Raw genomic sequence first — 12,996 nt, 5'->3', positions numbered from 1 at the left:
GGTGTTAAGTAAGCAAAAGAATTTGCTGCCATGAAACAGCCTCTTGCACAAACTAGGGGTGTTCATGGTTCGGTTTGGGTCGGTTATTGGTTAAAACCATAACCAAACCAATTTAGTCGGTTTTTAAATGTCTAAAACCATAACCAAACCAAGTAAAATAATAACCACCGGTTTGGTTATTGTCGGTTTGGTTCGGTTTTTCAATTTATACTAGCCGTGACAATTCAAATATTCTCTCTCTACATTCTTCAAATTTCTTATGCTCTTTTTTCTCACGGCCCACAAGGGCGAACTTTCCGATATTAAGGGAAAGACATACGATAAGCAATGTAAAATGAAAAGAGATAGTAGGATTTTAACTTTTTACCCTTACGCTTACGACTTATTAGAGTTGGCTTGGATTGTTGACTTGGACATATTCTTTTAAGACATGGGCCTTAAAAATAAGTAGACCTAAAATTAAATTAATAATTAAAAGATATAAAATATCTTTAATTATTTATGAAAAGTTAATATTATACATATAAATAATTATAAATTTTATGTATATAATTATCGGTTTGGTTCGTTATATATGTTCGGTTATTTTTTACTATAACCATAACCAAACCAAATATTATCGGTTTTTCAAATTTAAAACCAAACCAAACCAAACCAAATGTCGGTTTTTTTATTCGGTTTGGTTAAATTTTCGGTTTGGTTTTGGTTTTAACCAAAACTGTGAATAGCCCTAGCACAAACGTAGGGTAAGGCTGCGTATAATAAACCGTTGTGGTCCGATACTTCCTCAGATTCCGCGCACAGCGAGAGCTAGTGCATTGGGGTGCCTTTTTATGTAAGCAAAAGAATATTCCAAAAATATTTAGATGTAATTTAGGAAAACATTAGGGGTAGGACGGGGACCAAACAAAAAAAAATTGAGAAAATATTTTTCTCCATACCAAACACACCCTTGTGCTTAGTTAACTGGTACAGAAAAACAATATCTTGTTCACATTTTGAACAGAAAAAAACCTTTGATCTCAAAATAATTAAAACATTTCCAAATTTTCAAGAATGTCAAATGCCCTCAATTACTTCGGATTATTGCAAGTTTTTTCTTTTCTAGAAATTAATAGCATTATGTAGAAATTGGAATTCCTTACCATTTTTTGAATTTCAAAGTCTTTAGTTTTCTTTATGAGATTCTTTTTTCCTTATTTGAAATTCTGGATATATCTTGATTCTTCTTTTCATTATACTACTTGCATGTATAGTAGTAAAATAATTGTTATCATATCGGAAGATGGCCAATCTACGAAGAGGCCAATCAAGTGGCACATACATTAGCAAAACATGGATGTAACAACCCATTTTGGAGTTGATTGCTCAGTAGGTCATCCAATTAGTGAAAATTATATAAAACAATTTTTTGTTTTATTTTTTCACAGAGTCACTTGTGTTATTGCTATTTTAAACTAGAAGTCATCTTGGTGCTGTTTCCAGCAACATTTATGATATAGCAAAAAATTTAAAACAATAAAAAACCTCCCAAGCGGACTTAATGATCCAAAAAAAAAAAAACCCGACCGTTATAATTCAACAACAATATTGCTGGAAACGGAGGAATAGGGGGTGTTTTTAGAGACCATACATGTAGCTGGATATTTGGATTTTCCAAACACCTTATCTCTACTTCCATTATCCAAGGAGACCTACTTGCATTGTTACATGGACTACAACTCGCCAAGGAACTGAACATCATTTCCTTGCAGATTGAATCTGACTCACAGGTATTATGCTCTATGCCTAACGGTGTAAATGAAAGACATTCACACATTCTTACTATATGCAAGGTCACTACTCGACGATCTTGAAGGGCCACCTGTCCAATATACATTCAAAGAAGCCAACACCGTAGCTGATATTTTGTCCAAATATGGTTGTTCTAATAGTGCTATTACTGTTCTGTCACGCTTTACTTCACCTCCTTCATTTGTGTATGACTACTATACTAATGACCCTTCAAATCAAACTATGAGGAGAAGGGTCACATCTTGTAACAATTAGCAATAAATGAAATTACATTTGTGTAAGGAAAAAAAAAACAATATCAAGGTTATAAAATATTCCTAATCTTACAAAATCCCAGAGCCAAATATTATTAAACCGTAGGCAGATGAAGCGTTGCAACATTAGGTTCATCTAAACCCAATATTTTCGATGTGAAACTTATTTCTTTTTTGTGGGAAATCCATTAAAATTACAACAAATAGTATACTTGAACCCATAATTTTAGAAATAAAATGGGTCAATGCCAAAAACATTATAGATTGAACTCATAAAGTTTAAATCATGGATCTGCCTCTGACTAAAATCAATTAGTCAATTATCATCTCTTTATAAAGTAGTTTGCCTTTGTTTGGAGATGGTCCTTTATGTTTGCGAGGAGTCTTCCTTCTTCCATATTCTTCATGAGTACTATTGGATGATGAAGGACTCCACCTTTTTGATGAAGATGAAGAAGTTGCTTCTGTTCCAAGGATTTTATCTTCTTCATTGCCTTTGCCATCCTCATGTTTACTGTTATGATCATTATTACCTAAATCAACACATGAGCTTGATTCTATGGAGTTGAAGTCTATAGCATAATCAGCATTTCCTTCCATTATATGACTCAAAGTTTTAACCACCTGCATTAACAAAATATGTATAACAATCAATAAGGTAAGAATAACAACAATTACAAACTGATGCGTCAACAGTGCAGGAAAGAACCATAATGTAAAGAGTTTTATATATGATGGATTGAAGGGAGACCTTTATACTGAAATTCAGTATTGCGGTTTTAAGATCATACAGATGAAGATTATAATAGTTTTAAAAAAAAAATGATGGATACTAGTAATCATATCTTATAGAATCATCCAATAATAAACAAATCCCAAAAAAAAAAAAAAAAATCAAGAGAGGATTAAGTCATTTTAGTTCGACATTACAAGAAAAACTTACCCATTCCATGGTTTGCCTCTTATTAGGATCCTTTTCGAGACACTTTTCCGCTAATTCAACCATCCAAAATAGCTGATGGAAATCATGGGAATCCATAATCCTTTTGTCAATTAGACATGGATAATTCCTTTGTTCCAAAAGAGGCATTGCCTGCACTTGAAAGGTGCAAGTTATCAGTAGCAATATATTGCCTGCAATTAATGTTATAACGTTGTTTCACAGAACACATGAGGATATAATACTATTACAAATAAAGAACTAGTCGTGTCATAGAACAATAAATAAGCATACGTTATATGGTGAAATGGCTTTTTAATTTACCCATTCAACAAGACTTTTATCTTCAGGATATTTATCTGTGGTCTTGAGTCCAGTGATAAGCTGCAGCAGAACAACCCCAAAAGCATAAACATCTGTTTTAGTTGAGAACTTTCCACTAGCTGCATATTCTGGTGCCATATATCCAAGAGTGCCAACCACGCTGTTACCAGAAGAATTTTGTGATTCATCATACCCAGCTTTTGCAAGTCCAAAATCTCCTAGCTAAGACATAAATGTTAGATAAAAATATGTTTAACTTAAAACACCTAAGGAAAATAACTGTCACTTGTCCATACATTATAGGATCATATCCATTTCAATCTCCAGACTTTAGACCAGTGCGTTTCACCTTAATTTGCTTGAACCAATCTAAGGTCGTAAGTTGTTACATGCATTTCACCAAGACTGAAGAATGACTGTTACACGTGCTTTGTCTGTCCTGATTTTTATGATATTATTGCTACTTAGAGAGACGAACATAATTTTCTTGGACTACCACTCTCTGAAATATTGTTTAAACATTTTAATTGTTTATAATGGTTAATAATAAGTTGTGTAGTCTCTAAATATGTACCTGTTATTTTAATAAGAAAATAGTACATTCACTTCCAATATAAAGTGAAAACTAATAAATTTGATCAGTACTCTGAACCGTTGTGGAACAGTTGTAGATTTTGACATAGAAATGCACTATCTTGTTATTCCATATGTTATTCTGTTCTCCTTCCTATTCTTTCAAATAAATACACTAAAATCAGGAAATTTTATACATTTCAAAAGAAGCTGATGCCGTATGTAGAGTCATATAATCAGGAAGATGGAAAATGATCTTTTATCCTAGATCAAATTCATGAAGAGAATTTATATATTAGGCTAAGAATAAATGAAGAAATTAATATACTATGCATATAAGTAATCCATGGACAACATACCAGTGATTCATAATCATGTGTGATGAGGATGTTGTTAGGTCTGATATCTCTGTGAATGATGTTGTGTTTATGGAGATATTCTAAGCCTTTGGCAGCACCCAAAGCTATTTTTATCCTCCTCTCCCAATTGAGAGGCATCCTTATATCTGCTGCAAAGTATAAAATAATAATCAGTGAGCATATACAGATTCTCAAACATGGACGGGTTGGGTATATATATTGGCAGGTCATTTCGGACATAGCCCAAATTTACCCGGTCATCTTAACCCAAGTAAACCTTGGGCGAAGTATGACCTAACCGATTCATTGATTTGAAGTGCACCAGGGCGGCCCTATTCATTGATTCGATCTATTTTAATCCGAACAATATAGCCCAACCCACCCATCCAACCCCTCGTTTTATCATTCTAAAGCTAATGCATTAGCAATTCAAATATAAACTTTACCTGATAAAAAATGGTCTAGTGAGCCATTGCAAACATACTCATAGACAAGCAACTTTTGGTTTCCTTGGGAGCAAGACCCTAACAACATGACCAAATTTGGATGTCTGGCCTTGCTAAGAACATCAACTTCAGACTTGAATTGTTTATCCCCTTGAAGGCTCATATCTTTATGCTGCTTCACAGCAACTCTTAGCTCATTCTTTAAAACCCCTTTATAAACAGAACCAAATCCACCTTCTGACAGAAAATTCTCACCGGAAAAGCCTCCTGTTGCTTCTTCAAGCTCCTTATAACTGAAGTCCTTATGCCATCTCATCTTTGGCCTTCTGTTCTCGCAAATGGAACATTCAGATTTTTTGGATATTACACCATAAAAGTATTGATCACTGAATATCTCCTCTTTTTCTTTGTCCTTGACATTTTGATGATTTTGGTTCTGGTCATTGGAGATGTCGGAAGGTGAGTTTTCGGTGGTTGTTTTTGCTTTCTGATGAGAAGAACTTGAGGTACTATTCTGGTTTCCCAAGCTTGAACTTGAATTTACTAGGTCACTTGAATTCAAGTTCAAGCTTGGAAAACCCGAATAGTTCCTCAAGTTTTCACAAAAATCTGAGCCTGGCTTTCCGGGAATACTGCTTGCTTGTTCTTTGCTTGAGGTTCTCATATGTGAAACAACTTTCAAGTCTACAATTCGTCAAAATAAATAAAAACAAAGCACTGTTAAACATAAAACAGAAGCATCTAAGGTGTATGATAAACGAATTGCTCATACATATAGCTTGAGTCCTATTTTATTTACTCCATTAAATACTTCCTCGACTTCAAAACAGTGTCATACATACCTACGTTAAAATGGTTTTATGTGAACCAAAAGCTCTCATTTGATTAATATAACTACAGTTCAGTTATGCAGAGCTATATATGTTGCTTACTTTGTTGAGAAGACGAAAGTTCTTCTGACGAGTCATCGTCTCCTGGGATCATTTCATCATAAGAAAACCTATTTCTGGTAAGGGAGACCTTGGCATTCTTTATTAATGTTAGTGGCCCTCTCACATCTTCCATGGAGTTGTCACTTTTCAATTTTGATATGCCACATGATAACTTGTCCATAAAGTACCTCTTCTCCTTTTTCATTTCCCTACAATAAGAAAAAAAAGTTATACGACCAAAAGTTATTAAATAGAAGGAAAAAAAAAAAAAAAAAAGGCCCAAAGCAATAATATTTTATACTACGAACTTCACGCAGGTTCAAGTTGATGATAACTTGGCTATTAACCCAACACCAATACGCATGGGCGGATGTAGATCGAGGCAAGAGTGTCGGAAAATTACTCTGTATATATACGATTAAATATATGTTTTATGAATATATATTAATGATGAATCTCCTTGACAAATGCCAAAACTTAGCTCAGCGGGTTCAAAGTCTCTTTGAGAACATAAGTTCACTTCCAACTAACCACATTAGCCATTTTTAAAAAAAAAATTGAATCCCCTTGGCAAAAATCCTGCCTCCGCGACTGCCAATACGAACATTAAATACTATGTTATAATTACTGACTCTTATGGTATGTAATGGTATGTAATAATTACCAAAGTACTCGCTTAAATTTCAAAGTCAAGTAAATACCATGTTAGCGAGTCCATTTGGCTATGTCCAGTATGAATCACATTCATATTATTAGCATAAACAGAGCAAGGGAATAGCAAAGAGAATCATATATATGTACTAGTCAACCACTTATATAGTAGTAGAGCTTTACCAATAGAAACAAGTATTAGGTAAAGACTTCTAAAAATTATACTAATGCATGATTTAGTTTGGAGTAATTTATTTAGGGTCAAGTAATTACGCAATATAGTAATTCTGACGGCCTGTTTGTTTGTCATAACGTAATTACAGTGTAATTACAAGCGTACTGTTTGGTTGCACAAGCATAATTACACAGTTTGATTAAATTTTAAAAATAAAAATTAATCATCAAAAATTAAAAGTTAATATTTGACAAATATGTGCTTTTGTAAATGATATATTAATCTATAATCATATATTTGTAACTAATATTGAACAAAATAATTGACAGATATATTTTCATATTAATAATATTTTAATTTAGTTAATTATAAAAATTAAAAGCTTACATTTTGTAAGAATATCATGAACGCATGTTTGAGAAAAAGATTAATATTTATAAATATAATTCCATAACATTATTCAAATGTTTGACAAAAAAAAAATCTATCAGTTCTAATTGAAAAATGAATGGCACGCAATGTGAAATAACAAGTCAATACTATTAAAACAAATAAATTGGAACCGAAAATATACCATAATTTTTTTTTAAAAAATACAACAATACTCTTATGTCAAATTCCAATATAACATAAAGTAAGTTCCAACATAACTTAAGTAAAAATAATTCAAAAGAAAAGGAAAACATAAGTCTGAAACCTCATTCAACAACGAAATTATACTTTAATGACCTCATTCATTATATGCCAAGTTTGTTAGCGGCTCATTTTTTCCTAATACTAGAAGGTGTAGTTTTAAAAACTATAATAACATATTTACGCTAAGTGAAGAAAGTAAAGAAACATGAATAAGAAATAAAAAGATACAAGCAATTATATGGAATTACAAGAAGTAAATGTTGGAAAATGAAATATAAATATGTTAAAAATATAAAACCAATTTAAAAAGTAAAAACAAAAAAGAATAAAAATAATAGAAGTGATAAAATAAATGAAATAAATAGAATTTTTTTTTTAAAAGAAAAGAGATTTAAAAAAAAAACGTCATGTAATTACACCCCTTGAGAATTGGAGAGTGTAATTATATCCTCACAATTACACTCAATTTCCTTCTAATTACCTGACCAAACAAATAAGCTAAACTGTGTAATTCCAAACAAGCTCTTTGAGAACCGTGAGTTCTCATTTACATGCTTGATAGGACAAAAACGAAAGGAAAAAAAAAATAACAGATCAATTCCTTTGAATAATTAAAAAGGAAAGACTATCAATACGTTATTACTAACCTATCTAGAATGATCCAAGTCGCTCCCAACCTTTTGATTGCTATCACAGCTACCACCTTTCGTGAATTTCCTGCTTGAACCTCTATGTGAAACTTGACCTGCAATTCCAATAGTCAACTAATTAAGTGGAAATAAATTTGAACTATGAATTCTGTGATTTAAGATTCTAGTGGAACTTTCTTATACTACGCACAATTTCCGGTTTCACAGGATTGCAATTAACAATTAAGCAACCCAGTAAAACAATTAAGAGGACATGGATTTTAACGGTCATATAACTTTTTGTACATAACAAGGGAGTCTAAATTTTACCTCTAAATTGCTCAATTTTCACATTCATTACCTACTTTTGATTCATTCATATTTTGATGTTACTAAATCTTCTCATATTTGTGCTTGTCTTTAACGGAGTCTCACAATCGATGAATTTCAAGTGTCTAAATTTTTCGAGAAAAATGGTGAAAATTACCTTTCAACTTTTGACTATAGTTTAAACTTATTCTTAGTTTGGAATTGTGTTAGGCGTCAAATGCAAAAATATAGTTAATGCAGCTTATGATGAAAATGAACGGAAACATTTTCATAGGTGTTTTTGACCGCTTCCAATTGGTATCTTGTTATTGCTTGCATTCTTCTTATACTATTTCAAGCTGTAACTCATATATAATATTCCTAAATCCTAATGGTGCACTTCTGAAAACTACCACGCCTACACTTCATATGTGAAACATTCTTACACAGAGAGCTAGATAAAATTTCATTTTTCAAACTTGAAGAGTATTTTCCATTTGAAACTAGAGGAAAACGTACTCATGTAAGATGTAACGGGACGTAATTATATTTTGCTGAAATTCTTCTTGTAATTTTTCAACCGTGCATTCTATTTTTTTTTTTTTAAAGGGATGAGTACAAATTGCTAATTTAGTCTATAAGGAAAAGATAAAAAACAAAACAAAATTCTCTAATATATTACGTGACCAATATATGAAGTAAGAGTTTTAGAGACTAACCTTCTGAACTTCACATTGTTTCAACAGCACTAGCATCTCCATGCTCTTATTATACTCATCCATCCTCTTAACTAGCTCTTCTTCCACCAGTTTCTGGTCTACTTTATTCCGTTGTCCTACTAGAAAAATAAACAATTTGAAGTAATAATGAGATATTCTATTTGAAGTAATAATGAGATATTCTATCATTTTTTGAATAAAAGACGAATCCTTAAATAGTTCCGTATTGCTATAAAATGTAACGATACGAAGAGCTCAGGTGAGTTCATTAACAGAGAAAGAAGGAACAAAAGAGGGAAAGGGAGAGAAAGAGAGTAAAAGATATATTTTCACTCAAGATAACATTCAGAAGTGCATTACATCAGTATTTAAAAGAAAAGGGAAAATATGCAAAAGAACTAAGTACATGGGTAAAAGTAGAAAAATACTACTCTCTTTGTTTCAATTTATGTAAACCTATTACTATTTGGGGAGTCTACGAGGTGATTGTTTGACCACGTTTTTCTTATATTTTTTTCTAAATTATTTGAATTATAGATTATCATGACTTATAGTACATTTTATGTAGTTTCTAAATATATAAATTTTATTTTTACAAACATGAAAAATCTATGCCAAAATTTACGGTCAAAGTTTTAAAGTTTGACCTTCGTACTCTGAAAAGGTTCACATAAATTGAAACGGAGGGACAAAAGTGTAATTCCAAAAAACTCGGTAATTCTAGTAGCCATATTTTCATCAATTCGTTACATAAAATGCACGTATGAGAAGGGGAATTTTAGAGCAACGATTGAATTGTCTCCGTTCGTATGACATATAGGTCTTGCTACGGGTTTGAACTTTCGATTCAACCACTAATGCTTGCATTAAGGTAGATTGTCAACCGTACGTTCTCTTGAGATGCAACTCTTTACTAGATTCAACGTAAATGTGAAATGCTTCGTGCACCGAGCTGTCTTTTTATAAAGCGGACAAATGAATAAAATTCTGTATATATATATATAAGTCTTAACAGAATTTATATAGAAGACTTACGAAGTTTTACAGTGCCCAGAAAAACTGACGTAGTAGTTGAGTTATTAAATTGGTGAACAACTCCAAGTAGTATGAGCTCATCTCCAGCCCTCAGACATAAATTATGAAGAACCCCTCTAATAGCAGCCCAGTTTACCTCTTTTGATGTATCATGGACCACAACCACTCTCTTGCTTCCCATTATAATTTTTTACTTTTTTTTTTAATTACGCTTTTTCAAGAAAAATTTGATAGATAATATAATTGAGAGGTGTGTGAAGATAGACTAAGTTACGATTTTGGTCGTGAGCATAACAATATTAACGTGTCTGATTTAATGTGTTTGACTGTGAGTTCGACTGGTCGATCAGAGACGAAAGTGGGGTGTAAATGAAATGAAAGAGCAAAACTTGTTCACGAATGTACAAGGATGAATCCAGCAAAAGGATCCAACTTCTGTTCTAAAACTGTATAGCTAGTATAAAAAGGTTACTGGTCGTTAACTTCTAGGCTAATTAAGCTGTCCGAAAGAAAACAGTAATTTAGCTGATGTAAGTATAATCATTAATTACAAGGTATCTAATTTGTTTGCAAGTGAATTGTTTAATTTTGGGGAAAGATTCATCTCCATGCGGTTGATAAAAACTTGGGCTATTACTCCCTCCTGTACAAATAATTGAGGTTTTAGCCTCTAAAAATTGATCCAAAATAATTGATATTTCACAAACCCAAGAAAATATTTATTTCCTCCGTCTTATATTACTTGGTCACATTATTAAAAATATATGTCCCAAATTACTTGTTCATTTACAAAATTAAGATAAAATTAATTAAATCTTTCCCATCTTACCCTTAGTATTAAATGTTTTTGAAAATAATCAATATTGATTAGTATGTATTTATTGGAGAGAGATAGGGGTAAGGTAGAATAAATCTTTTATTTATGATTTCTTAATTAGCGTGCAAAAGGGAAATTGGCCAAGTAATATGGGACGGAGAGAGTAGTTCTCTTTTCCAAATTTTGCCCTTGCACATTCACATATTCCCACAATAATTATGTCAACCTAAAGAGATAAGAAAATCATAATTAAGGATGGTATATAAGTCAAAACCATTCTTAACTTTTAGAAATTAGTGAACTACTTATTCCATGTGCTCAAGCTTAAAACCTCAATTATTTTAGATCGGAGGGAGTATAATTTATAAAGTTACTTATTAAGGTTATATTGCATATAGTTTTGTAATACAATATGCTTTATCGATCTTCTTTTAGAAAGTCAAAATTCTCATGTCTGTGATGACGTAAAAAAAAATTTTTTTTTCCTTTCACTGCGAAATGATTTGAAAAACACGATTTAAGTAGTTCCATGGCACAAAGTACCTACAAATCATTTTATTAATTTTTGTAAAAACTAAATTACCTCATACTTGTATCGAACTAAATCAGCTATAGAGCTAGTTCAAATGTCAAAACATAAAGCCCCCTCTCAAGAGAACATGTATTTGCTTTTAAGTGTTTGTTCTCCTTTAAGATTATCGAAAAATACTTTTAAATTTAATGAATGCATTAAACATCATATATGGAGAGAAGTCATGTATTTGATTTCCAGCAGTACTACTCTCTATTCCAGTAGGGACCTGTCGAGACTTGAAGTTGACAGATTTCTATAAAATAAGGAGTTGATGAATCTTAGAATCTCCAACGTAGGCAAATTCCATATATTGTCGTGTGTTGTTAGAGTTTGCACTAGTTACATTACATATATCTGTATCTTCAAAATTCTTTATCAAAGAGAAAAACAACAATCGACGCAAAGAGGCGGGTTAAACTGAATTTAGACGGAGGTTTAGACTAGGATGAAACAAAAAATGAGCGAAGCATCAACCTATCCAAATATTACTTGAGCTAAAATAGGCTAATAATATATCATAGCTCAATTCGTTCAACTCTTTTTTTTTTTTTTTTTTTTAGTATTTATCAAAATTTCCAAATAAAACTCTTTGCTGTATCATTTCTATATCTAACATATCAATTTAAAAAAATATATATATATACTCTCCCTTAGGTCATTTTGAGATATATCAAAACCAAATCAACCTAACTTGTAGACGGACTAATTTGGATTGTACCCAGTTTTACCTACAATGAAAATGTGCCTAATCCTACCCATTTAAATTGTCAAAACTATGCCCTGTCGAACCTATACAAACTTGGGTGAATAGAATTAACCGTATTTTCATCAGCAAACATTGCCATGATACTCGATGCTATAAATTAAATGATGATTAACAATTAAATGCCTTTCGCAATCCTATATATGATGTAGTTATTTACTCCAGTTTTAAAATGTTCCCACTTGAATTACAGAACTTTCAAGGTAAAACACTCCAACTACTTTTAATATCGTTTACCTTGAAAGTTCTGTAATTCAAATGAGAACATTTTAAACCTTGCTCTAAATAAAACACTCTATTCCAAGGTAAAAGAGCTCCTGACCAATTAGAAACAAAAATAAATAAAAACATAGTGCCAATAAAAGGAACCGAGCGCCCATATTCTTCTCCAATTTGAGTTTTACTCACATCTCGAATGAATTCAAGAGTCCTTTTGCATCATATCTAAGGGATTTCTCGGTTCGGGCCAAAGAAGCAATGTCATTCGATCATTATCAAACTGACCGCAATCTTTTTCTGTCCATGAATAAGAAAATGAATTTGCTCAGCCGCTAGTCCGGAAATGATATGATGTATTAGTTATTATTTTATTATTATTATTATTATACTATGATGTTAAAACACAAAAGTATGAATGATAATTGATTTTCTTCAACAAAATCAACCATGTAGTTTCACTGGCGGAATAGCCTGAGAGGCCCTTGTACTTGTCCATTTTTGTTATGCCGGTGTTCGTACTTACGGGTTTGCCAACTAAACCCCTCAACTCAATCAAAACAAGTATTTTAAACCCCTCTGATGATGTGTGTGGTTCACTCACCCTGACATGAATGACACATCAGATCCACCTAAATAAATTAATGTCATATCACCATTTACTTTTATAAAAATTAGCTTTGTGAAAAAACCAAATTTATTCCTTTTTCTGAAAAGAAAAAAAAACTGTCTCTTCTCTCTCTACCCTTACATCTCCCTCTTCTACCCACCACCACCCCCCCCCCCCCACACCCACCACCATCCACCAAAAACCAACAAATAATTAAGCTTAGTTTGTTACAACCACATA

The 12,996-nt window shown here is 32.1% G+C and overlaps 1 protein-coding gene across 2 annotated transcripts; it reads right to left on the bottom strand.

The window, feature by feature from the left end:
- Positions 1–2,112: 2,112 nt before the first annotated feature.
- Positions 2,113–9,033, bottom strand: LOC132063681 (probable serine/threonine-protein kinase PBL5). Of its 2 annotated transcripts, none has more exons than XM_059456356.1 (8): positions 8,742–9,033; positions 7,732–7,829; positions 5,623–5,831; positions 4,691–5,374; positions 4,245–4,393; positions 3,313–3,534; positions 2,992–3,141; positions 2,113–2,672 (listed from the first exon to the last, which is right to left on the bottom strand). In XM_059456356.1, exons 1-8 carry the CDS (start codon positions 8,928–8,930, stop codon positions 2,361–2,363), a joined length of 2,013 nt encoding a protein of 670 aa, XP_059312339.1. In that variant the 5' UTR covers positions 8,931–9,033; the 3' UTR covers positions 2,113–2,360. The 2 variants fall into 2 exon arrangements, with proteins under 2 accessions (XP_059312339.1, XP_059312340.1); XM_059456357.1 differs by having other exon boundaries at positions 4,245–4,390.
- Between the last annotated feature and the right edge of the window lie 3,963 nt (positions 9,034–12,996).

The sequence above is a fragment of the Lycium ferocissimum genome, chromosome 7 (assembly GCF_029784015.1).
Source record: "Lycium ferocissimum isolate CSIRO_LF1 chromosome 7, AGI_CSIRO_Lferr_CH_V1, whole genome shotgun sequence".
Classification (NCBI taxonomy): Eukaryota; Viridiplantae; Streptophyta; class Magnoliopsida; order Solanales; family Solanaceae; genus Lycium; species Lycium ferocissimum.
The sequence above is the reverse complement of the archived record's forward strand: the minus strand, read 5'-3'. Positions and strand labels throughout refer to the sequence as shown.